Source organism: Eriocheir sinensis, chromosome 28 (assembly GCF_024679095.1).
Source record: "Eriocheir sinensis breed Jianghai 21 chromosome 28, ASM2467909v1, whole genome shotgun sequence".
In the NCBI taxonomy this organism is placed as follows: Eukaryota; Metazoa; Arthropoda; class Malacostraca; order Decapoda; family Varunidae; genus Eriocheir; species Eriocheir sinensis.
Genome location: NC_066536.1, coordinates 10,835,444 through 10,859,960, shown reverse-complemented (window position 1 = coordinate 10,859,960; position 24,517 = coordinate 10,835,444). Strand labels below are relative to the sequence as shown.

Below are 24,517 nucleotides of genomic sequence, written 5' to 3'. Positions count from 1 at the left end.
CTAAATGTAAATTCATAATTCCATAACCTGAAATGTAATTCCAAAAAATGCAAAGCTGAATCACAGAAAACTAAAAGAACTGTAGGTGAATTGAAAACCATGCAAATACCTTTAATAGTGAGCAAGTTAATAGTTTGTTCTAAAATTTATACAACTAAGAAAATAAAGGTTTCACTTGATAAGAAATGTTTGTGATAAGCGATAGCACTCCTGGTAGAAATAATCTAATTTGGAGTTAAAGATAGTGATACTTAATGCCCAGACGCACTTGTCACTCATACTAAAACTATTTGTAGGAATTTATCAAGCAGAAATATAAGTGTCGAGTCTCTCATCGCATTTTTTCACTACCACACACCGCTGCCACCGAGCCCAACAGAAAACACACACACACACACACACACACACACACACACACACACACACACACACACACACACACACACACACACACACACACACACACACACACACACACACACACACACACACACACACACACACACACACACACACACGGTCCTTGAAATGGCCAACTCGGGAAACGACATACAGGAAGCGACGGAGAAGAGACTAGACAAACTGAAGTAAATTGAGGCGAGGCGAGGCGAGACAAGACACCGTGAATGTCTCCTCGTAAAGTTGCGTCGCTGTAAAACGTCGGACGCTGCTGAAACACTAACACGCCGGCTTTCCAGCGCAGAAGGCTTTTGTTGCATGCATACTGGAATGGTGGAAGCATCTTTGTATTATTATTAGACTGTTTTTCTTTTAACGTATGTCTGTGTGTGGGGGGGAGGGGTGTGTGATTGGGAGACTGTGTGGGAAAGTGTATCCCTTTGTCGGTCTTTCTTTCGGGTTTGTTTGTTTCCCTCGAGAGTTGTTTGGCGAGTTATTCTTCGTGTGGGCTTTTGTTACTTCACTGTTTATTTTCCTGAGAAAGTTGGCTGTTTGAGATGGCTGCAAACGTGGGTAAACTGATACAAACTCGAAAGATTTTATTGCTGAATTCCTGCATTTTCTACACTTTCATACCCATCTATACCCGCATCTCTAGCTTCTCCTCCTCTTCCTCCTCCTTCTCCTCTGTAGTAGTAGTAGTAGTAGTAGTAGTAGTAGTGGTAGTAGTAGTAGTAGTAGTAGAAAGGAAAAGGGGAGGAGGAGGATACTACTACTACTACTGCTTCTACTACTACTACTACTACTACTACTACTACTTGCTTTGTCCTCTCTCCCCTTTCCGTATTTACTCTCTCATGTTCCACCCTCCTCTCATCACCTCAATCATCTCGTCAGGAACGTTGCATTTATCTTCTCTTCCTCTCGTATCGTTCATTTGAGCTTTTTTTTCTTTTCTGTTCATTTTTTATTTATTTTTTGTTTAATTTAACATTTGTCCTTTATTCTATATCTTCACCCTCGTTGTTTTTCTCTCTCTCCTCCCAAAATATTTTCTAGAACGCTACATTTCTCTCAGCCCTTATGACGTTCTCTTTATTTCTTATTTACTCCTCAATCACAACACTAATGGAAAGCTGTTATTCTCTCCTCTTTCCTCTTCCAAAGTCTAATATTTCGCTATCAATTTTCCAATACAGCGTTCACTCCCGATCTGTTTTCCCATTTCCGTCCCTCAAACCCTTCACTCAAGTGCCTCGTGTATTTTATTTCTCCAATCCTCTATTCACTCGTTTCACTTCACAGTCTTCATATTTCCGGTTCTTTTCTCCCCCAGGACGTGTATTCAGTGACCTACTGTAACGTGACGCACAACGTGACAGTGTACCATTGCGACACGGGCGGCGACCACGACCTGACCTTCGCCGTCTACCGCCTGGTCATCGTGTTCCTGCTGCCCGCCCTCTTCATGTCCTTCTTCTACGCGCGGGTCATCAAGGCGCTCTGGGTGTCCACCAGGACCATGTCCGCCATGACGCGCGTATACAGGTGAGGAGATGTGTGCTTGAGTGTGCCTGTAGGTGTAGGAGGAAGAAGAGGAAAAAGAGAAGGAGGAAGAGGAAGAGAAGAAGGAGAAGGATTAAATATGCAAAAAGAGTTAAAAAAAAATGTTATTGGGGCCACACATCCCACGCACCTTTTCTACTCTTCGTGCTTAAGATCCCTGGTTTATGCGTTCTTGTTTTTGTGCTATTGGAGGTAGAGAATCATTCCACGAAAGCTATCTGAGCCTTCAAACTCTCTCCAGTCATGCTCTTTTTATAGGGGGGCCGGGATCATCGACTGAGCAAAAACTCTTTCATTTATAGAAAGTTTTGAAATCTTGCTTATTTTAATTAATCTAGAGAATTTAGACACATTGCCTAAATATCAAAAAGAACTAAACTTCGGCACTACATCTGTCATATCTATCTATCTATCTATCTATCTATCTATCTATCTGTCTGTTTGTCTATCTATTTATCTATCTATCTAACTTTCTATCTATCTATCTGTCTATATCTATCTATCTATCTATCTGTCTATCTATCTACCTATCTATCTGCTGTAAAAAAAATCTATCTACATTTACATAGAGAGAGAGAGAGAGAGAGAGAGAGAGAGAAAATTATATGTGCTAGTACATAACACGAGGAATCATCTCATACATATCAAACGCTCGCACAAACATTATCCGCAAACACGAAAAATGTGGCATGTGTTGTTTACCTGCGCGGAGTGAGTTACATATTGCCTCGCGTCACACACACACACACAAACACTCAAAAAAATCCAAGCACGTGGAAAACATTAGCATAAAAGACAAAAATAAACACACCAGAATATTTGATGTGTTTTTGAGCATTCTATTTATGTTTGTGCATCTGTTTGTGTTCGCGTGTAGGGGGGAGGGGGTTGGTGTGGGTGTAGGTGTGTTTGTGTTTGTGGATGTTAATGTGATATCTATCTATCATATGGTCTTAGTGTTTCACGAAAGCATTGACTTTTATACAATCATTGAAAGATGTGCTGTCTAAGATGTGTTGTTATGGTATCGTTTTTTTCCTGGCCTGCCTTCTTTACAGTACAAAAAAAAAGTTATCGCCTGTTATGTCAGTTATATAGTTACTTGAATCTCATTGGTCTGCAACCGTATATTGGCAAACATGTTATATACGTGAAGTAAAAAAAAATATGCGTTTGTAGGATGGAAAGGATGTTATGGAGATTGTGATCATAATGAAAAAAAATATAATAGAAGAAAGGGAAGAGGAAGAAGAGGAGAAAGAGAAGGAGGAGAAGGAGGAGGAGGAGGAGGAGGCGGATGAGGAGGAAGAGAAAAGAAAAAAAATGTCGAAATAGCTATAGGGCTCAAGGTGGAGAAGAATACACTCTTTTTTGGGGGGGATAAAAGAAAAAGATAAAACTGAAACTTCCTCTTGGGCGTCACCTGGTCTGCTCCATCACCTGACGCCGCTGCCCTTACGAGGTGGTGGTGATGGTGGTGGTGATGGCAGGGATTTTGGTGTTGCTGGCGGAGGGGGGTAGTGGTGATGGTGGAGGTGACGGTGGCGGAAACGGGAATGAGATGGTGATGATGGCGATTGTGATTGTGGCGGTAGTACTTGGGATTGTGAATGTTGTGTGCTGGTGGTGATCCTAGTGGTGGTATTGATTTTGGTGGTTCTGTCGTTGTTGGTGGTGTTGGTATTGTTAGTTGCTGTGGTGGTTGGGAGAGTATTTTTATTGTTGTTGTTGTTGTTGGTGGTGGTGGTGGTGGTGGCTATGGTAGTGGTAATGGTGGTGCTTATGGTAGTGGTGAGGTTGTATGGTTAGAGTGTTGGTTGTGGTCGTTGTAGTGGTAGTTCTCTTTTATGGTGTTGGTGATGTAGGTAATGGCGGTGGTTGTTGTGGTGATGGCAGTGATAGCGGTGGTGACGTATGTGGTGGTGGTGGTGATGTTGGTAGTAGCGAAGCACTCACAATACTGATGATAATGAGTCGCATTCACGTGATAATGACCGGTGATTATGATGGAACGATAATGGTGATGATGATCCTTACGACGAAGCCTGATTGTGTTGTGATGATGTGGTGGTGTCGAGAGAATAGTGATGGGAATATGTCTTTATGGGTGCAATGATGAGCGGGCTATTTTTGTCTATAATTTTTGCCCTTGAGCTGCTTCCATTACCGTAAAAACGCAAAAAAACAGGGATGGTGATAGTGATGATAGGGGAACATTGTGGTAGTGGTGTTGTAATGGTGGTGGTGATGTTGATAGGCGTCATTTGTGTTAGGGGTTGGAGATGAAGGAAGCTGGTGAGTGAGATGATGATGTATGTGATGGTGATGTGGTTATGGTGAGGTAGTGATGATAATAGTAATATGGAAGCCCTTGCGGTGGTGGTGGTGGTGATGGGCGGGAAGGAAGGAGAAAACAATTAATGATGATGATGATGGATGGTGGTGATGGTGTTGTTGGTGGTGGTGGTGATGGGCGGGAAGGAAGGAGAAAACAATAAATGATGATGATGATGGATGTGATGGTGAGGTTATGTTGGTGCTGGTGGTGGTGGTGGTGGTGGTGATGGGCGGGAAGGAAGGAGAAAACAATAAATGATGATGATGATGATGGATGTGAAGGTGAGGTAAGGTTATGTTGGTGGTGGTGATGGTGGTGGTGGTTGTGATGGTGGTGATGGGCGTCATAGGTGTTGAAAAAGAAGAAAGAAGGAAGCAGATGGTGAAGATACTGATGACGATAATGAAGATAGTGAAGATAGTGATGACAAGAAGGAAAAAGGAAGCAGAAAATGGTGAAGATGTTGATAACGATGATGAAGATAGTGAAGATGGTGATGACAAGAAGAAAGAAGGAAGCAGAAAGTGGTGAAGATGGTGATGACGATGATGAAGATGCTGAAGATGATGATGAAAAGAAGAAAGAAGGAAGCAGAAGGTGGTGAAGATGGTGATGACGATGATGACGATAGTAAAGATGGTGACGACAAGAAGAAAAAAAGAAGCAGAAAGTGGTGAAAATGGTGATGACGGATATGGTGGTAAAATTACAGTGGTAAAAGTGATACAGTCTTGGTGGTGCTCATGACGAGGCTTGTGAGAGTGGTAGTGATGGGCGTCCTTGGTGAGGCTCATTGCTGAAGAGAAGGCTGGTAAGGGCGGATAAGGTGTAAAGTTAACCGGGTGGCCACCAGGGGGCTGAGGAAGGCACATGATGGCCGTCCAATGAGGCATCACCAAGTCTTTCCGCCAAGTTACGGTGACTCACGAATTCCTTTTTTTCCACTCCTCTCACCTTCCTGGCATCCTTCATCAACGTTCCTCCTTCTTTCCTTTGTTTCCTCCTTGTTCGTCATCTGGCTTCCGTCCTTTCTTCTTTCATTCCGTTATTCTCTCTTTTCTTTACTTTTCTTTTCTCCACTCTTTTCTTTCTGGGTTCCTTCTCGTCTTTCTTTATTTAATTTTCTCTCTCTTATAGTTTGTATTTCTCCCTTCCTCTCTGGCTTCCTTCTCTTCTTCCTTTATTCCATTTTCTTCTCTTCTATTTTCTTTTATATTCTCCACCTTCACATTTTTTCGACTCCTCACACCTTCCTGTTTTCCTTTATCAACTTTTTCTTCATTATTTCCTTTGTTTCTTGCTTCCTTGTTTTTTACATTTCTTCCCTCATTCCTTCATTACATTTACTTTTTTTCTCCTTTTATTTTATCAACCGGTGCTCTCAGGTTTTCTTCTCTTCTGCCTTCATTCCATTTCCCTCTCTTTTTTTTTTGTTTTCTCCACCTTTTTTGGTTTCTTTCCCTTTTTCCTTTGATTCATCTTCTCTCTCTTCTTTTCTTTTACTTTCTCCACGCTCTCATTTTCCACTCACGCTCTCCTCTCTCCCTCTTATCAACTTCCTTACTTCTTTTCCTTGTTTCTTGTTCGTTCCTTTCCAGCAACCTTCCTTCCTTCATCTTTTTCCACTTATTGTCTAATTTGGTCCTCCTTCTCTTCATCCATTCATTCTTTGTTCGTTCACACCCTTTTTTTCTTCGTTTCTTGTTTTCCTCCTTTGCTTCTTCGTGTTTCGTTCCTCAAGGACTCGTGTAATTGTCTTCTGACCTCCTCCTGTCTTCTTCCCTTGTCTTTCCCTGCACTGTTTTCATCGTTTACTGTATCTTTCCCGCCTCTTTTCCTTCTTTTTGTGTTTTTTTCTTTTACTCATCATTATTCTCTCTTTCCTTTACCGCTAATCCTGTAATCCATCTCTCACGCCCTCCTGCCTTTTATGAATACTTTCCCTCCTCCTTTTCTTTCTTCCTTTTTTCCTTCCTCCTTTTCCCCGCGGAGTTCTGCAGCAAGCACTTAACTATTTTTTCCTGACTCCTTGTATCACCTTCATTTCCCATCTGCCGTCTCTTCTTTATCCTTATATTTTTTTTCAACATCCTTTCTTACTTTTTTTCTTTCATTTTTCTTTCCTTCCTTCTTCCCTTCTTCCTTCCTTGATACCTCTCTTCCTTCCTTCATTCATTCATTCTTTCGTTATCTTTCATCTGTCTTTCGTCTTCCAACGTCATCTAGTCATGTTTTCACTGTCTCTCTCTCTCTCTCTCTCTCTCTCTCTCTCTCTCTCTCTCTCTCTCTCTCTCTCTCTCTCTCTCTCTCTCTCTCTCTCTCTCTCTCTCTCTCTCTCTCTCTCTCTCTCTCTCTCTCTCTCTCTCTCTCTCTCTCTCTCTCTCTCTCTCTCTCTCATAACCTTATTTACTTGCAAAGTTCTTTAACAGATCCATTCCAATTTCACTCCAGTGCACACACACACACACACACACACACACACACACACACACACACACACACACACACACACACACACACACACACACACACACACGTTCCCTTTCATCCAGCAGCATGGTCGATGTCGATATTGTAATTGTTTGTAGCCTTTAGTTGACTTTGAGGCACGACAGCCGTTGTTTGATTGACGTTGAGTTATCCATCAAATAGTCATTCATTTCACGAGTGTGATTGACTGCTAGCCCGAGCGAGGCGGCGTCAGAAACACGCAAAGCAATCAACTTTTTCTGGCTTTTCATATTTTCATTTGCATCGATATATCCAATCATATTTTTCATATCAGTATATTTGTTTATCTTCATATTCTCTTGTATTTGTCATCGATGTAGTTACCAAGGCATTTTGGAATCACTTACTTGAGTTATTACTTACTTAAGTCACCCGGGAAACACAATATTTGAGTAATACTGAGCGTGATGTTGACGATGATGGCCTTGGTGCATGCTTGGGGCAATGACCCGATGGACTCTAGCGTGGTGAGTGCACGCTCAGTTTTACTCCTCACTTCGTTGTGGCCACTTCCGTACGACTTGTGAGTAGAAGAAGCGAAGGTGACGCAGTACAGACACCTGACCTAGTTAAAAATGATTCTACCTTTTGTGTTTATGTGTGTTTTGAAAACTAGGAGAGGCTAAGCCTGTAAGAAGCTTATAGTATCTGCAGCAACAAACTTCCTGTATTGTATTTGATATGTTTGGAGAAATCAGGAACGCAGAATCCGGTGATAATATTTTAATGTGCACAGCAACAAAAGTCTAGACTCAAGTTCAGCCATTAGTTGAGACTGCTTAGTGTGGCTTATTTTGATAATGTGAGAAAACATATCGCAGTTTTGTTTTGTTTATTTTATAGACGTGAGAACTTCTGCTAGTGTGTGAAATACGACGACTGTTTGGCATTCATCTCGCAGCAACTCAGACGAACCAGACAAAGAGACGGGGATATTTTGGGCTTGAAATCTCTTTGTTCCGAAATTCATATGAGGAGAGAGAGAGAGAGAGAGAGAGAGAGAGATAATATTGGTCCCCTCATTGATATTCTACACACACATTCAACTTTTCACTATATACCTGTTCCTCTTTCCTTTCTTTCCATTTCATTTTGCACGACAAGTCTTTCATCCCTCCCTGTCTCTTTCTTCCGTCTCTTCTCTCGTTCTCGTCTCCTCGTCCTGCAACATATTTTTCTTTACGCGTCCCCTCAGACCTGCTTCTCTCCCTTTCCAGCTGTCCTATTTCCTCTTGCCACTATTCCATTCACACACACTGTCTCCTTCCTCTCTCATCAAACTTTCATATTTTTTTCTCTATCTATCTGTCTATCTATCTATCTGTATCTATCTATCTATCCCCGTCACACGCACCCCTGTCATCTCCCTCCCTTCATTTGTATTCACCTTTGTCCCTCTCCCTCTCCCCTCACAGCTCCCGTTTTGATTCTCGCCACAGCATCTCTTCCCACCACTCGCTGGCCTCGTGCTCCGTCACCACAGGTCTCGTGCACTCCTCGCCCTCGGTAGTGTCAGGCCTCACAGCACTCCACGCCTCCTGCCCTGTCAGACGTTGCGTGCACCGCCAGAGGTCCGGAGAGGAAGTGAAGCAGGCCAGGAAACAGGTGAGTGCATGTGTATGTAGTGCCGATGGGATGAAATGGGAGACTTTAGAGGAGTTGAGTGTGGTAAAAGCATGGCATGGGGAGACTTAGTGAGCCAATCAGTTATCTTCCTTTTCCTTTTCGTGATAGATACGCAGTTTTTCATTATTATATCCAGTACTTAGCATAGTGAATCTTTCTGTCTATCTATATAAATATCTATCACTATATCGATCTATCTAACTAACAAGCGAAGATCTTATCCATCCCTCGCCGTGTACCAATTAAGTAGAAGAAGGAAATTCATTGTCACCAAATAACTCACGTCACTTTTTCCCTCCCCCTTCCGTCCTGAACCAATACGCCTCTTTCTAATTATCTCTCTTCCTCTCTCACACTCCATCTTTCTCTCCCTCTCCTCCAGGTGATCAAGATGCTGATTCTGGTGATCATCTTGTTCATGGCGTGCTGGGGCCCCAAGATCGTCTTCTACGTCTTTCAGAAGAACGGTTTCTCGCAGGAGTCTTTCAAGCCTCTCGTCTACAACATTAGGATCTGTTTGGGCCTCCTCCCCTTCGTCCACTGCTGCCTCAACCCGATCATCTACAGGTAAGTGAAAAAAAAAACTCTGTTCTTCTTCCTTCTTTCCTAATTTTATTTTCATCCACCCTCTCTCTCAGCTTTCTTTCTTCATTTTTTCTTTCCTTCCTACCTCCTTGTTAACTCTGCAATTGCTCTTTTTCATTTCCTGGTTTATTTTGAATTATTATTATTTTTATTTTATTGATGTGTATACTGTTATTATTGTCATCATTATTTTTTATTATTTTTTCATTCATGTTATTCTCTTTCTCCTCTTTTCCTTCTTACTCCTCTTCCTTTTATTACTCCTTTTTGCTGTCATTGTCGTCATCTTCGTACTCCTCCTGTCCTCTCATTCCTACTCCTTCAGCTCCTCCTGCTCCTCCTCTTTCTCCTCACCTTCGTCTTCCTTTTTGTCCTCATCCTGGTCCTTATTAGGTTTCGTCTTTTCACTTCAGTTATAGCTTCTTTTCATTTTCCTTTCTTTTTATCCTCATTGTTTTATTTTCATTGGGTCTTCTTGCCGCCCCTACACATGTATTTTTTTCCTTCTCATCTTAGATTCTTTATTGTTCATCATTTTTTGCAACCTTTTTGTTTTACCCTCTCGAACCTCTTCATCACTTTACGCATTCTCCTCTTCAGCCTCTCCGCCGCCTCCCAGCATCAAGTTTTACAAGGAAGCAACATTTTGTATGCCGCCCGGATGCTGCGTCTCACGTGTCCTTTTCTTCGTCAGTGATCAAAATCCGGTTTTCTGGCGTCTCTCCTTCCTGTCTCGCTCTTTTTTTTCTCTTTTTTCTTTTCGTTCTTTTGTATTTCTCTCTCTCTCTCTCTCTCTCTCTCTCTCTCTCTCTCTCTCTCTCTCTCTCTCTCTCTCTCTCTCTCTCTCTCTCTCTCTCTCTCTCTCTCTCTCTCTCTCTCTCTCTCTCTCTCTCTCTCTCTCTCTCTCTCTCTCTCTCTCTCTCTCTCTCTCTCTTTACTTTATTTTCTTCCAGCTCTCCTTTCTTCCATCTTTTTTCCTACCTTCTTTCTTCCTCCTGCCTTTTTTCCTTGAAACTTCCTCCTCCTCCTTCTCCTTTTTTCTTTTCTTTTTTTCTTTTACCTTGCTTGCTCTTCTTCCTTCTTTCCTAATTTTCTTTTCATCCACCCTGTCTCTCAGCTTTCTTTCTTCATTTCTTCTTTCCTTCCTACCTCCTTGTTAACTCTGCAATTGCTCTTCTGTTCCGTTTTCATCGACAAACCTTACTTTCTTTCCACTCGCTCTCACTTATAACCATTCATTTGTCTTACTTGTTCCGGAGACGTATTGGCTCAACTAATGAATAGCCTGCAGGTTCACAAGGAATCGATAAAAATGGTCAACAAGCGGCGTTGGGAAATCACTTAAAATTCCTCCGCCAAATCCTCGGTGAAGATAGTTTCCGAGGACGGGATCGGGTGGGGCTGCAGGCTGCGAGGGGAAGGGATCAAGATATCAACCGCTAATTGCATACTTGTCCCTGTTTTCGCCCGGTGGCTCGTGGCGGTCACTGAACTGTAAAACGCGAAAGCCCATTACTATTGTCCGTCTGTCTGTCTGTCTGTCTGTCTGTCTGTCTGTTTTTTATCTCTTTCTTTCTCACTTTTTTCCTTTCTTCATCGACGGTTCTCTTCAGCGTGAGAGGGGAGCAACGAGGCACTGGTCGTGTATATTGAACGCGTGCATCAATAGCATTCCCGAAGTTGGAAGCATTTGGCGCCTTCAATACCCGGAAACCCATCGCGTTGAAAGGGAGGCTGCGAAGGACCTTTCCCTCTGTCCCACGGTCGCTGTCTCTTTGTCACGACTCCATTGCGTTGTTTGTTTCGATGTTAAAAGAAGAAAATATGGCAGGGCTCTTTTTCAAGTCCGTTCTTCGCCTTATTTCTTCACTAGTTAGTTTTGTTGTGTTAAAGGAGAAGAGAGTTTTGATTGAATTTTATGTTTACCTGATTCAGAGCTTTCTTTGTTTACTTTTATTTAATGGTGAACCTAGAGGGATGTAAAGAGCTATGTGTCACTTGAAAGGATCGAATTCTGAGAGGCTCTGGTGCAGGGTACGACACATTTTCTTTTTTTTTGTTTTTTTTCGAGCTATCGTTTTCAGCACCTCCAGTACGGTACTCTCTAGACCCTCAGCCACTCCAATCGTCCCCTCCTCCCTTATACACACACCCTTGAAGCAGCCGGTGGTGACGCCTCAACACACACCTTTCTGTAGTGTAAACATGTCCCTCATTCCCTCTCTCCCTTACTTTCTCGCTTGCTTACCTTCTCTTCCTCTTCTTTACCCTCTCTTCTCCTCTTTACCTTCTCTTCTCTTCTTTACCTTCTCCATTGCTTACCTTCTCTTCTCTGTTCCTTACCGTCTCGCTTACATATTAGCTCTTCTTTCCTTCTTCCTTCCGTTCTTTTCCTTTTCAATTACTAACCTAGCCTTGCCTCTCTCTCTCTCTCTCTCTCTCTCTCTCTCTCTCTCTCTCTCTCTCTCTCTCTCTCTCTCTCTCTCTCTCTCTCTCTCTCTCTCTCTCTCTCTCTCTCTCTCTCTCTCTCTCTCTCTCTCTCTCTCTCTCTCTCTCTCTCTCTCTCTCTCTCTCTCTCTCTCTCTCTCTCTCTCTCTCTCTCTCTCTCTCTCTCTCTCTCTCTCTCTCTCTCTCTCTCTCTCTCTCTCTCTCTCTCTCTCTCTCTCTCTCTCTCTCTCTCTCTCTCTCTCTCTCTCTCTCTCTCTCTCTCTCTCTCTCTCTCTCTCTCTCTCTCTCTCTCTCTCTCTCTCTCTCCATCACACACACTCTCCTCTGCCCGCCTGTTCCTCCCTCGTCCTACTGTAAATTTTTCATCCTGGGAAGCATCTCACCGCCTGCCTTTCCCGTGCCACCCTCCCTTAAATCTCCTTCTCCCTCGTCCCTTCACTTTACTTCCTTTCCTTTCCTTCCCTTCCCTTCCCTTCCCTTCCCTTCCCTACCCTACCCTACCCTACCCTACCCTACACCCTCCTTCCCTCTTTCCCCGCAGCTCTGCTTTTCTCCCTTCCTTCACCTTCTCAAGCTTCCTTTTCCATCTCTTCCTTACTTTTCATATCACTTCACTTTTTCTTCCCTTTCCTTCCCTTTCAAGAATTTTCCTTTCCCTCCCATCTCTTTCCGTTCCTTTCCTTTTCGTCCCTTCCATTCCGTTCCCTTTCTCTTTCTTTTTCTTTCCTTCCCTTCCCTTCCCTTTACTCCCCTTCCTTTCCCTTTATTTACCTTCCATTCTCCTCCTTTCCCATTTTCCCTTTTCCTTTCTTCCCTTCATTTCCTTTCCTATCACTGATTTGCACTTCCTTTCCTTCACTTTTCCCACCCCTCCTTCTTTTTCCATCCTTTCCTTCTCTTCCTTTCCCATCAACTCCCTTCCTCTTCCTCTCCATACTCCTTCCTTTCCTTCCCTTTTCCTTCCCTTCTCCTTCCTCTCTTTCCCCTCATCCGCTTCCCATCATCTCCCTTCTTCTTCCTTTTCATCCCTTTCCTTCCACTTCTTCCCCTTCTTTTCCTTTCCATCCCACCCTTTCCTTTTTGTCTTGTTCCTTTCCATCCCTCGCATTCCTTTTTTTTCCTTCCCTTCCCTTCCCTTCTCTGCTCTTCCTTTCCCCTCCCTTTCCTTATCTTTCCGCCACGTCCCTTCATGTCTCGATTTACTTCCTCCTTCATCCCAAGCGTCATTTCCCTGCCTTCTGTCCCCTCTTTCATGTCTCGTCTCGTCTTTCACAAGCCTCCTCTATCCGCCGCCCGCTAAGCCTTCTTTCAAAAGTATTTCCGGCGTCTCCTCCCGTCCATGCTGCCATAAGCCTTCCTATCCATGTTTCCTCCTCTTCTTCGTTTTCCCTTTCCCCCTATTCCTCATCATTATCATTTTCGTCTTCTCCTCCGTCTCATCCTCCTCATCCTGTTCCCCCTCCTCCTCCTCTTCCTCCTCATCCTCATCCCCTTTAGGTACTTTGGGTTAATAATGGGTAGGAAGGCTCTGCAGGTCGTACTTGAGAATCGGATCACTGGCACACTCTTAGCTGTGACGTAAAAGGTACAAAGCAGCTGCCTGTAAAAATAGCTAGATAATACCGTGCTCGGGTTCATAGTGAGGGACTGCAAGCGTAAGCTGCCGAGAGTAATGCCTCACCTGAAATACACAATACGATTCTGGTTCGCTAGTAAAGAAAAGTACGTCACATTACTCGCGAACACTACGAAAGCTATACAATCGTTGAGGGCACAGCTGTTTGAAGAATGACTTAAGTGACGCAATCTTTTTACGTTAGAAAAGAGACGACTACAGTTCTTCCAGTACTGGAATAAGTTCAGTGAGGTAAAAACTTCATGTTGCGTTGAGTTTCAAACTTACCTAAGATCGAGAACTATCCGTCTACCAATGAATAAAGGTGATGCAGTACAGGCATCGGCAGGAGTTTTTCTCGAACCGAGTCACCAGGCGACGGAGAACGATTACTCATTCAAAAATCGCAATAACCGCCACTTTGTTGCGACAGATGTTGAAGGAATGGTCTCGCGCATTCATGCAGCAAATGCTTTAATATGTTCCGCAAATTAAGAACATGAATGATAAATTTGATTAAATTACTTAAGCGCCAGGCTCGTTACAGGACAACAGGCTTTCTGTTGGCTGCTATTCCTTGTTTGCATTAAATTCATGACTGCAGGAGATTGGTAGGGTGAGCAAAAATACAGATGTCCGCGTGGAAAACTTCATTTATAGGAACATAGATTAGGACGGAGTAATATCCGAGCCGGGTAATAATGTAAGTGATCTAGAATCAGTGGATTTTCATTCTTGTCAGGGCCTGAATAGCTTTCTCAGTCACTACGATGCTGAAATTTTAAACTTAGTCTGAATTAATAATTGTAATATAACGACTGAGGTTCAAGATGGGAGTCCCTTAGGTTGTAGTGATCACAAGGAAATTAGGTTAAACTTGGATAGGGCGATAGTTAACCCACGACATCAGCCTCGTGTTGGTGCCTAACTTTAGAGGAACTTACTATGGGGGACTTGAAATACACCTCGAGGAAGATAAGATAATTAGAGATCATTAGGGTTACTGATCATTAGGGATAGATGAGGGCCGGGATTTAGGACTGGAATTCGATGTCTTGGGGGAACTTGACATGATGACCTATAATAATTTAGTCCAGGAAATAGACAGGAGCTGGAGCAACATGTTCTTTGCCGCACACTAAAATAGCTAATAGGGATCGTAAGGAGCCTAAACACGAAATAAGCTTATAGAGGGAAATTCATAAAGAAAAAAAGAATGGTGAAACATATACCTTAGAAAGAGTTATGTTAAATTAGCTAGACCGGTGAAGAGTACACGTATGGCAAACAAGTAAGCATGAAATAAGGGTAGCGAATGAGGCCGAAAGTGGTCCCAAGAGATTCTACAAACTGTATTGCACTAAATTCAGGAGATAAGGACTCATAAAAAAAGATACAGGTGAGGTTATTGACAACCGAGAAGGAATGAGTAAAATGTTGAACGACTACTTCCCCTCAGTCTTTACGCAGGAAAATCAAGTTACCGTTCCAGAAGGGGCACCTCCTTGGATCTTCTTTGCCTGTCAGACTCCCGCTACTTACTTAGTGTAATATAATGTGTGGCAACGAAGAGTCAACTATGCTGTGGTGCTAATGGAGGAGAAACAAGAGCGGAGAGAGGTAGGCGGGAAGGAGGGGAAGGGGACGATGGATAAGAGAAGGAGGCTGGCAAGAGGGTGTGAGAGCATGTGGTGGAGAGTGAGGGAGAGGGAGAGGAGAGGGAATTTGTATTACGGCACGAGGAAGGCAGGAGGAATGAGAGTAATGGGAAGAGAAGGAGAGGGGGAGCATGAGTGCATTAGACGAAGAGGAACAGCAGGAGACATAGCGTTTGGGAAGAGAAAATGGCAGAAAAACCGATGAATTTTGGGGTGTCTAATGGAAACTCCCTTAGTGTGTTTGTCTCGGCGTCGGAAGAAGCTTACACGCGACGGGAAGGTGGAAGACAATTGGCACGTATTTTCGCACCGGCAGAATTACATCCCGAAGGTGGAATTGGGAGAGTGAGCTTCATCGGGGCGTGGAAGGGCAACAAGATATCAGGTTACGCGATGCAGACCGAACACCGGGTGACGGGAAGCGAGGAAAGTAGAATTAACGAAGGAGAGAGAGGTTCGGGTCGTAATGAGTGTTGTTCCAGCCAGCGAGACACACACACACACACACACACACACACACACACACACACACACACACACACGCACACACGCACACCGTATCTTTGAGTGTTTGTGATTACAGAGCGTAACACCAGAAACTTTATTAATAGACGTACTAAGGAAAGTTGCTTCTCGTCTGTCTCTAAGTGGGCAGAACAGTGGCCGAGGGAACTTTTGTGCCTGTGTGTTTGTGTGTGTGTGTGTGTGTGTGTGTGTGTGTGTGTGTGTGTGTGTGTGTGTGTGTGTGTGTGTGTGTGTGTGTGTGTCAGCTAATTCATGGTCAGGCACCACTCAATTGACGACCTCCGCTTCAACGATAGCAGGTGTGTGTGTGTGTGTGTGTGTGTGTGTGAGTGTGAGTGTGAGGGTGTGTGCGTGTGCGTTTGCGTGTGCGTGTGTAACAATATAATGGTGAGAGGATTTAAATGAAGGAAAATGGAATACAGTTGGAAAAATTAGGCCGATAGGGAGAAATATTAAATGAAAATGGGAGCTAAGATGGAAATCGAGAAAGACGGAAGTAAAAGCTGTAATATAAGATCAAGAAGAAGAAGAAAAAAAAAAGAAGAAGAGAAAGAAGAAAAATATGAGAAAACACAGGATCGAAAAAACGGATAAGGAATAAAAATAGGAAAATACAGCCCCCCAAAAAATGACAGACACCCAAAGGCCTTTATTTTATCATCATTATTTTATTTTTTCATGGTGCTTTTATTAAACTTAAAATTTTCTTCAGGCATTTTCTTTTAGAGTTACAAAAAATAATACTATATACAACTTTAACAATTATTATCTATTCACTAAATATGCGATTAAATACCATCATCATCATCTTCATTTTCGTCAGTCCGTATCATTCCTCTGGAGGATATTGACATCTCCTCAATGTTTCGTTTCATTGCTGTCTTCCGCGCCTAGTTTTCGGTTTCGATGTAAACTTTCCACATATTTCATAACTTCGTCTCACCGCCTCATGAACGGCCTTCCCTTGGGTCTTTTTTTATACCTCCCCAGTATGTACCTCACCCCCCCCCCCCCATATACACACACGTCACACTTTTTATTATATTTTCTAATGACCCTAGTATAGTTGCAACATTTTTTTCTTTCTCCTTCCCAACAGTTTCATGTCCACGAACTTTGGGCGGATGATGCGGCGGTCGTGTGCCCGAGAGAACTGCTCGACGCTGCTGAACAACCTGTGTCTCGGTGCCACCAGGTACAGGCACAGGACGGAAGGTAAGGAGGCGTACACAAGGGCAGCTCCCCGGCTCGGCTTGCCTCCACTCGACCCCCGCGTGTGTGCAGTAACCTGGCCGCATGCTGCTCCGCCCTGCTCCGCCCTGTCACCTACTCCCACCCTTCTCTGCCTGCTCCCCTGCCTTCTCGTGTGTGTGTTTTTTTTTTTTTTTTTTTGGGGGGGGAGGAGTTTGGGTGATGTGCTGCCTGCTTTGTTTCTTATTGTTTCTGCTGTCTGTCTGTCTCTCTGTCTGTCTGTCTTTCTTCTGTCTCTCTGGCTCTCTCTGTCTTTGTTTCTGTCTATGTCTCTCTCTCTCTCTCTCTCTCTCTCTCTCTCTCTCTCTCTCTCTCTCTCTCTCTCTCTCTGTGCATTTCTCAAACATTATGTATTCGTACTTTTCCAGATCGCTGTTAATGCACGTTCCATAATTCCTCTCCTTTCTTCGTATCTCGCATCATATACATTTTATTCTCACGGCACGTTGATTTGCATTCTTTAAACTATATTTTTCGCATTCACAATAACGTAGTTTCGTTTTACGTGGGTCTGAGATATTACTTTCTCTGTTCCCACCATTGTATTTTACGTTGACTATTACTGATATTGCTTTGTGTTATTATGGATCTGGTCTGCGTCTTGTGCGGCTCCTTTGTGATATTTTTCCTTCTCCCTTTTGTGGCTTCGTCTTTGTCAGCATGAAGATTAGGTTTTGATTTTTTTTTTTGCGTCGTTTGTTGCTCCCTTAACATCATCTCTCTCTCCTTTCTCCTCCACCTCCTCGCCCACCCCCCGCCGCCACCACCACGACAGCCGCCTCCCAAGGTCTTTCTAGTCTATTCATATCACGGCCCTTCCTCTTAAGGCTTTTAATCTCGTTCTACTCAAAGTCTACCCTCAAAATTTTGTTATGATGGTGTCTTCCCTTTATTTTCATCAGCATTTATGAATATCTTGCCCGTCCTCCTCCTCCTCCTCCTTTCCCTTTTTCTTAATACTTTTTCGCCTGTCGACGATGCCATATCTCTCGTTTCTTTCTTCCTTTCTTTCTTTCTTTCTTTTTCTTTTTTCCTTTCTTTCTTTTGTCTTCTTCTTCTTCTTCTTCTTCTTCTTCCTGCTCCGCCTCTGCCCCTGCCCTCTCCTCCTCCTCCTCCTCCTCCTCCTCCTCCTCCTCTAGATTAATGTCGCCCTGCATGCATTTTCCTTGTGCCTCATAAAAGCTACATAATTTCCGTGTGTGTGTGCAAGCCACTGAGAGCAAGAGCATCCCTTAAGTTATTTTTCTCTTTATTATAAGTCGGAGGCTGCGCTTTTTCTCAGCATGAAATAATATCCTTTTCTCAGCAATGATTCTGCTAAGCCTTTCAGATCTTTATTTTCGGTTGTTTTTTCGTTTCCCTTTAGTTTTTCCTTTTAACTCCCTGTATTTTCTTGTCTAATTGTAAAAGAATATATTTTGTTTGCCTCTTGGATCCCTCCCACACGGCTGCTTCTCTCCCTCCTCCCTCTCCCTTCCGTTCCCTGCCTCCCTTCCTTTCTCCTTTTTGCCTCCCTCATTCCTTCCTTCCTTCACTATTGACCCTCAGGAATCTCTGGCGCTCATTTTATTTTCTTCTGATTTCCATTTAACTTATATAAACCTCTTCCAAAACATAGCACGCTGCCCTGAATTTCGCATAATGAATAACATTTTCAGATAGTTTTCTCAAATTATGAATTTTCCGATTAAACGTGTTTGAATGGTTCAACTAACTCAACTAACTCTTTTATATGTTTTCAAAACAAAGTAAAACTAACTCATGCATCACTTTAACTTTTTTTTATATCTACTCTATCGTCATTTAAGTGGCTGTAGTCCCATGCCCCTGCCCCTCCCTCCTAACCCCCACCACAAGGCACTTTCACTCATTGCTCATTGTTCTGTGTCGTCAACTAGACCCCGAAGTTGACAACCCGCCTGGGGTGCTCCTGGCCGTGCCGCCCACCCCGCCCACCATCCCCTCAGAGCCCCTATACCTCGAGAATGGTAAGGCTCTCAGACTCTATACCCACGGTCCCGGTGCTCCCCTAAGACCATCCTCTGCCTGCTTTTAAGGCTGTTTCCTTGTCTTCTCAGGGTTGTTTCGTCACCGTTCTCTCGACTCCTCGTTTCCTTCCTTGTTTACTATGTGAGTCACATTTTGGGCTCGTGTTTTCCTTTTCTTTTTCATTTGTTTGCTTTTGTTCATTATTTTCATACACTGATGTTTGTACTAACATTTCTTTACTAACACAAGCTTGGCTAATTGCGCCACGTGCAGAATGTTCTCTTTCTTGTCTTTAGTAATACTTTATAGCATTTGCTGGTTGCTGGGTAACTACATCTTACCATGTTTTATAAGCTACGTCAAATGTCTTTCAACATTTTAAACCTTGTCTGACAACTCTACATTTTCCTGCTCATAAAGTTTCCATAACACAGAAAAATAATTCATCGTTGTTATTATTTGCTGAGACACCAACTGGCAATAAATTTATTGGGGTATTGAGGTAGATTAATGTTATGTTAATCTCTCTCTCTCTCTCTCTCTCTCTCTCTCTCTCTCTCTCTCTCTCTCTCTCTCTCTCTCTCTCTCTCTCTCTCTCTCTCTCTCTCTCTCTCTCTCTCTCTCTCTCTCTCTCTCTCTCTCTCTCTCTCTCTCTCTCTCTCTCTCTCTCTCCCATCACATCCTCACACTCCCTCATCCTCACTCTCTCATCCTCCAGGTGTTGGCTACGACCTGGCAAACACGTCTTTTCTGGACCTGAATGGCCACACCCCAAGCCCCTCCACGCACCCTCAGCCCATCAGCGTCAAGGATAACAACTAATGCTCCGCACTCTTCCTTGGGGCACGCCACCTCCACCGTAAAGGGGGAGGATGTTGGCTTGATTAAATTTATGGCGCGACAAACATCCAACCTGTATGACTTGCACGTAGTAGGAGGAGGGCGAGGTGGAGGAGGAGGAGGAGGAGGAGGAGGAGGAGGTGAGAGGTTGTCTGTTGAACTATTCTACCTTCGCTTTCCACGTGGTCAAAAAGGATAATGTGGTGGATTTCATGGTTTTCAGAGACTTTTGGCATCATTGGCCGCCTTGTTGCCGTGTTGTGACTCCGCTGTTTGTCCGCCAGGTGGCTGTTGCTCGCTGATGGGAGTGACAGATCGAAAGGTTTATGTATATATGGTGTGATGACAGTGTGATTAACTATATCTTTTGAGAGAAGAGGATCAATGAACTCTCCGCCGTCATTGTGATGGTGATATATACTCATCGGGTGCTTAGTGACTGCAAATTGACAGGAAATACCCACCTGTAAGGAAGAACTGATAACAGATTGATGAAGTGTTTAAGGGAAAAAAGATGAGGACGCAGAAAAAATGCACTGAGTGAGTTGTCAGTGTTTTTACTGCAGGCTTTCGGCCCTCACACTTGTTCAGTAGTTCGAGGAGCTCTGCAGAACCTTTCTTTGGCGTGTGTTTACAGTGTGGCAACCTGAAGACTCCTGCCAGGGAATCGTGCAACAGAGTGACGAGATGAGTCCAGCGTGAGTGGAGGTTCCCAGGCATCCCCAGCAAACATCACACAAGACATCACCTGCGCTGCTGCGACACGATAAACAACAGTTTGTAAGAAAAAAATTATGCCTGTGTTTTATGAGCCGTGCTGCATCGGTGATTAATTTTATACCAGCTAGGCTCCGAGGTAACCCCAGCAACAAACACCCGTGCCCCGCTGAAGGACAGTGTGACAAGAAAATTATGCTATCATATTTTATGAGCACTGCTGCATCCCGGGGAGGCCTATATTACCTCGTCTCGGGCTTAATGTAGCTTCAATTAATGATGAAGCTTGGGTGTTTGTCCCTCCCTGTCGCCAGCTCCTCGCCTGGACATAGACTCAAATTTTGTTGGCCCCACGGATCCTACACTAGCTCTTGAAATGCATATCGTCGTCATCATTTTGAAAAGCTAGGAAATGCACTTCTCTTAATGTGTGTGTGTGTGTGTGTGTGTGTGTGTGTGTGTGTGTGTGTGTGTTATTGCATATGTACGTAGACGTGTTAATATATACGTACTCCAAACATTTCTCGTATTTGCAAACTTTATAAATTTCAGTATTTCGCAAACAAAGCTTTATATACAACATTCCAAGACTGGGCCACAGAAAGAGTAAGGGAGAAAAATTAAGCATAAATGTGAGGTAGTATTAGCGTTTCTCATTATTCTTGGAGGTGTACATAGCTAAAATAAAAGGTGTATATTTTTCTAGTCCTGAATACACTACGATTTCTAACTGTCTGTCCTTATACCCCGCCCCTTATCGTTAGTCCTACTCTCTCTCTCTCTCTCTCTCTCTCTCTCTCTCTCTCTCTCTCTCTCTCTCTCTCTCTCTCTCTCTCTCTCTCTCTCTCTCTCTCTCTCTCTCTCTCTCTCTCTCTCTCTCTCTCTCTCTCTCTCTCTCTCTCTCTCTCTCTCTCTCTCTCTCTCTCTCTCTCTCTCTCTCTCTCTCTCTCTTCCTCCTCTTCCTCTTTTTATTGCCCATCCCAGCGTCCGTCTTCTTGCCAGCACACAGTCACCAAGTTAACCCTTTTCTGTGTTGCCACATGAGCGCATAAATTGCACATTTGTGTTTACCAGGTGGTGGGGCGCCGCGCCCGCGTGGCCCTCGCCCTGGAGACATCGGGGGGCGTTTACCTGTGCGTTCAGTTGTGTAGCGCGGTCTGACCTGCCTAGAGGGTGTTTACCTGTGCGTTCAGTTGTGTAGCGCGGTCTGACCTGCCTAGAGGGTGTTTACCTGTGCGTTCAGTTGTGTAGCGCGGTCTGACCTGCCTAGAGGGTGTTTACCTGTGCGTTTAGTTGTGTAGCGCGGTCTGACCTGCTTAGAGGGCGTTTACCTGTGCGTTCAGTTGTGTAGAGCGGTCTGACCTGCCTAAGAGCATAATATTAGTTCGCTGTGCGTTTTAGTCTAAAAATTGAAGAGGTCAAAGGTAAACAAAAATAAGATAGAATGCTATTTTATTTTTACCACCTTGTCCTTGTGGCGGTTTGAGGTGCATATGTATTTATTTGTTTGTTTTAAAGCCATGTTGAGTACACCGATATGTTTTCTTGTATAATGCCATGAAATATTTTCTTTTCTATTGTATTTATCTATATTTTTATCTATAGACTATTTATTCAACTATTAGGTGTCAGATATATATGATATAATACTGTAATAATTTATTGCACAAGAGTACCTGTACCAGTGTGTAGATTTTGAACAGTCAACACTTTTCGAGAACATTATGATATATATCGAGAATACGTATATTTATTTTATATACTAAAGATTGATGCATATTTTTGGCATCGGTGTTGGTAGTGTTTGTACATAATTTTATCTTCAAGAGAGTAATGTGTCTCTTGCTAAGAGGGATACGCGGCGCAGCGGTGGAGGCTGTGGGCCGTGCTTTACTGTGCCAAGATGGTCTCTGGCGCGGCCCAACTCTCTGGGAAGCAGCGCTGTTTTGTGTCAGGGTTACTACTATGATTGGTGACCATGGCTGTTGCACCAATGGAATGTTTGTGAAGCAGAGATTCAAAAAGCTTCATGTTTGTGCAACCCCCCTCCCTCAGGATAGTTTCCTCCAAGACACACGGGGGGCCAGTAGTGGTGTTCTGGAAGCGTGGCTCAGCCATGCTAATTCCGTTATTCTCATGTATGACGGTGGTGTTTCAGCTTCGTCTGAGTCAATAATGTAGCAACGTTATGTGGATATCATTCAGTTTTGTACAGTGAATCTATTTCGTGAGTTTTCTCGCGACACGATTGGTTGAACTAGGGTTCCCACCTTTGATCGTAACACAAAGTGACTATTATATCGTGTCTAGTAATATTATTTCATGAAAAAAAATAACACACATGTACTGCTCGTACTGTTGGAGTGTTTGTGCTTTCCCCAACCTCCGCCTTTGCCGCCCAACACCAGTATACCTCTAACTGAGCCCCTTTTGCACTAACTCCAACACAAATTTTGCTTTAACGAATTTCATCAGGGAATAACCAGGGTGCTCAAACTAGTATTTTTTCCCTTAACCCTAAGTTGTTGTTGTTTTTCTTGGTCAGAGACACGTGAGTGGAGTTGGTGCGAGGAGCTCATGACCCAAGTTCCTGGAGTGGCTGACCCTGGCGCGGCGAGCCCCAGGGAGTGTTGGGGGAGGGGGAGGCTGGTGAAAGGCATTGTTGGTGTCGATGTTTACTGTAGGGAAAAAAAACACTTTACGTAAGCTATTCCAGAATTTCTTCCGGGAACTGTTTTTGTTCACGGAAACTCATGTTATATGTTGTCTTGGTGTACGTATATACTACTCTATTCTCAAGCCGAGAAGAACTCTATATCTTTTTGTATTACGCGTGTGCTATTGAAATGATGATGTATATTTGTATTAAAGAGACAAAAAAGAATTATGCGATGTGGAACATGATTAATAGGTTAGTGAACGGAATAATGTGAATTGTACAAAGAACAACTTACTGTTCGGCCTCTGTTGTCCTGCTGTGGATTCTGCTTCACTTCTTTCTCTCTTATTTTTTTCAGATATTTGAATGTGCATATTTTGAATGTCCACATACGCTCGTGCTGCTTCGCGACGCTCACTGCATAACCTGCGATCTCGTGTTAGTGTTTCCTTTCGTACAGGAAAGGACATCATTGTACAGTAATCTATCAAAACCTGCGTGTAGGAAGAGACATGATAACTGATAACTATTTTGCATTAAATATCATTTTCCGCCCCACTTTCTCTTCTCCCTCTTCCCTATCCAAGTTCTTGTACCTGTGAGTTGTGTTATCTTCAGACTAACTCTTTTTCCTTACATAATTTTCCTTTCTTCATCCCCCTACACCTTCTCCCCATCGTCATTATCATCATCATCATCATCATCATCATCATTATCTTCACCATCGTCCTCATTCCCTTCCTCCTCCTCCTCCTCCTCTTCCTCCTCTCCTTTTTTTTTTTTTCACTCCCTCTAGCCAGTGTTTCCAAAGTGAAATTTTGATTTAAAGCCGAGCAGTACTAGGAAAAAGTCAGAGAAAAGTCGAACATTTTTTTTTCATATGTTGTTACACATAATGAGAAATTGGAGACACAGGTCATTAGTCTCCTCCCACTGGAATGGTTGGACATGCGGCATAAATCTCGTCCGATGTCAAGTTATTTAGCATTCCGTGAGATACAGTGAAGCCTTACAACATTTTTTTTTTTTTTTTTTTTACAGCAAAGGAGACAGCTCAAGGGCACAAAAAAGTAAACATTAATAAAAAAAAAGCCCGCTACTCGCTGCTGGAAAACAATGATTCTGCCATGATTCCCACAATGGCATCAAGAAAATTCAACAGCCCTCTGGTTCTTGCCATCGTTTTAATGAAGGATATAAGAGATTTGGCGTTAAAAAAGCTATGGCAATCCTGCTTCTAGCTTTCGGAGTTCCTTCCTCATCTCCCCACCTTGTGCCTCACCCCAGCATCATTTATTTTTTCTCACTCCCATCCACCCATACAACGCCCACCGTCCAAAGCTCTTCCCTTTCCATATTTTCAACAACTCTCATATCCCAACTCTGCTCTCGGTCCAAGTCCTTAACCGTTGCTCCTCTTCTCCCTACCTTATTTCCCAGTTTCCCTTTCTTTCCCTCATCGCTTATCTCCGTTCTATATATCCCTGGTTTATTGCCATCCCATCCTCCCTTTTCTCACCTTTGTATATACAGCATCCTCACCATTCCTTTGCCCCTCCCACAATCTCACTGCTTCCCTCTCTTCATTACTTTCTCTTTACATCTCCTCACCTACCAGCATCCTTCACTAATATCCCTCATCTGCGTTCCTCACACCCTCTACATCTCCCACCCGCCCCTCTGTCTCACCCCGATCGATGAGTTGTGCTCGGTAAACAATTTATTTACGTTGAATCCCCGGCAAGGCATCGGGGCCTCTCGCTCTCTCCTACGCATGCCGTTCGTCATTT

General features: G+C 43.5%; 1 protein-coding gene across 2 annotated transcripts in view; it reads left to right on the top strand.

Moving 5' to 3' along the window:
- Positions 1-20,856, top strand: part of LOC127004500 (cholecystokinin receptor type A-like) — a 56,489-nt gene extending 35,633 nt beyond the window's left edge. Inside the window, exons 5-10 of one of the 2 annotated variants that reach the window (XM_050872278.1) lie at positions 1,736-1,947; positions 8,230-8,419; positions 8,823-9,007; positions 16,371-16,486; positions 18,421-18,510; positions 19,230-20,856. In XM_050872278.1, coding sequence (XP_050728235.1) covers positions 1,736-1,947; positions 8,230-8,419; positions 8,823-9,007; positions 16,371-16,486; positions 18,421-18,510; positions 19,230-19,333 — 897 coding nt within the window. In that variant the 3' untranslated portion in view covers positions 19,334-20,856. The remainder of the gene's footprint in view (positions 1-1,735; positions 1,948-8,229; positions 8,420-8,822; positions 9,008-16,370; positions 16,487-18,420; positions 18,511-19,229) is intronic. The other variant, XM_050872279.1, reaches the window with a different exon arrangement.
- The last annotated feature ends 3,661 nt before the right edge of the window (positions 20,857-24,517 follow it).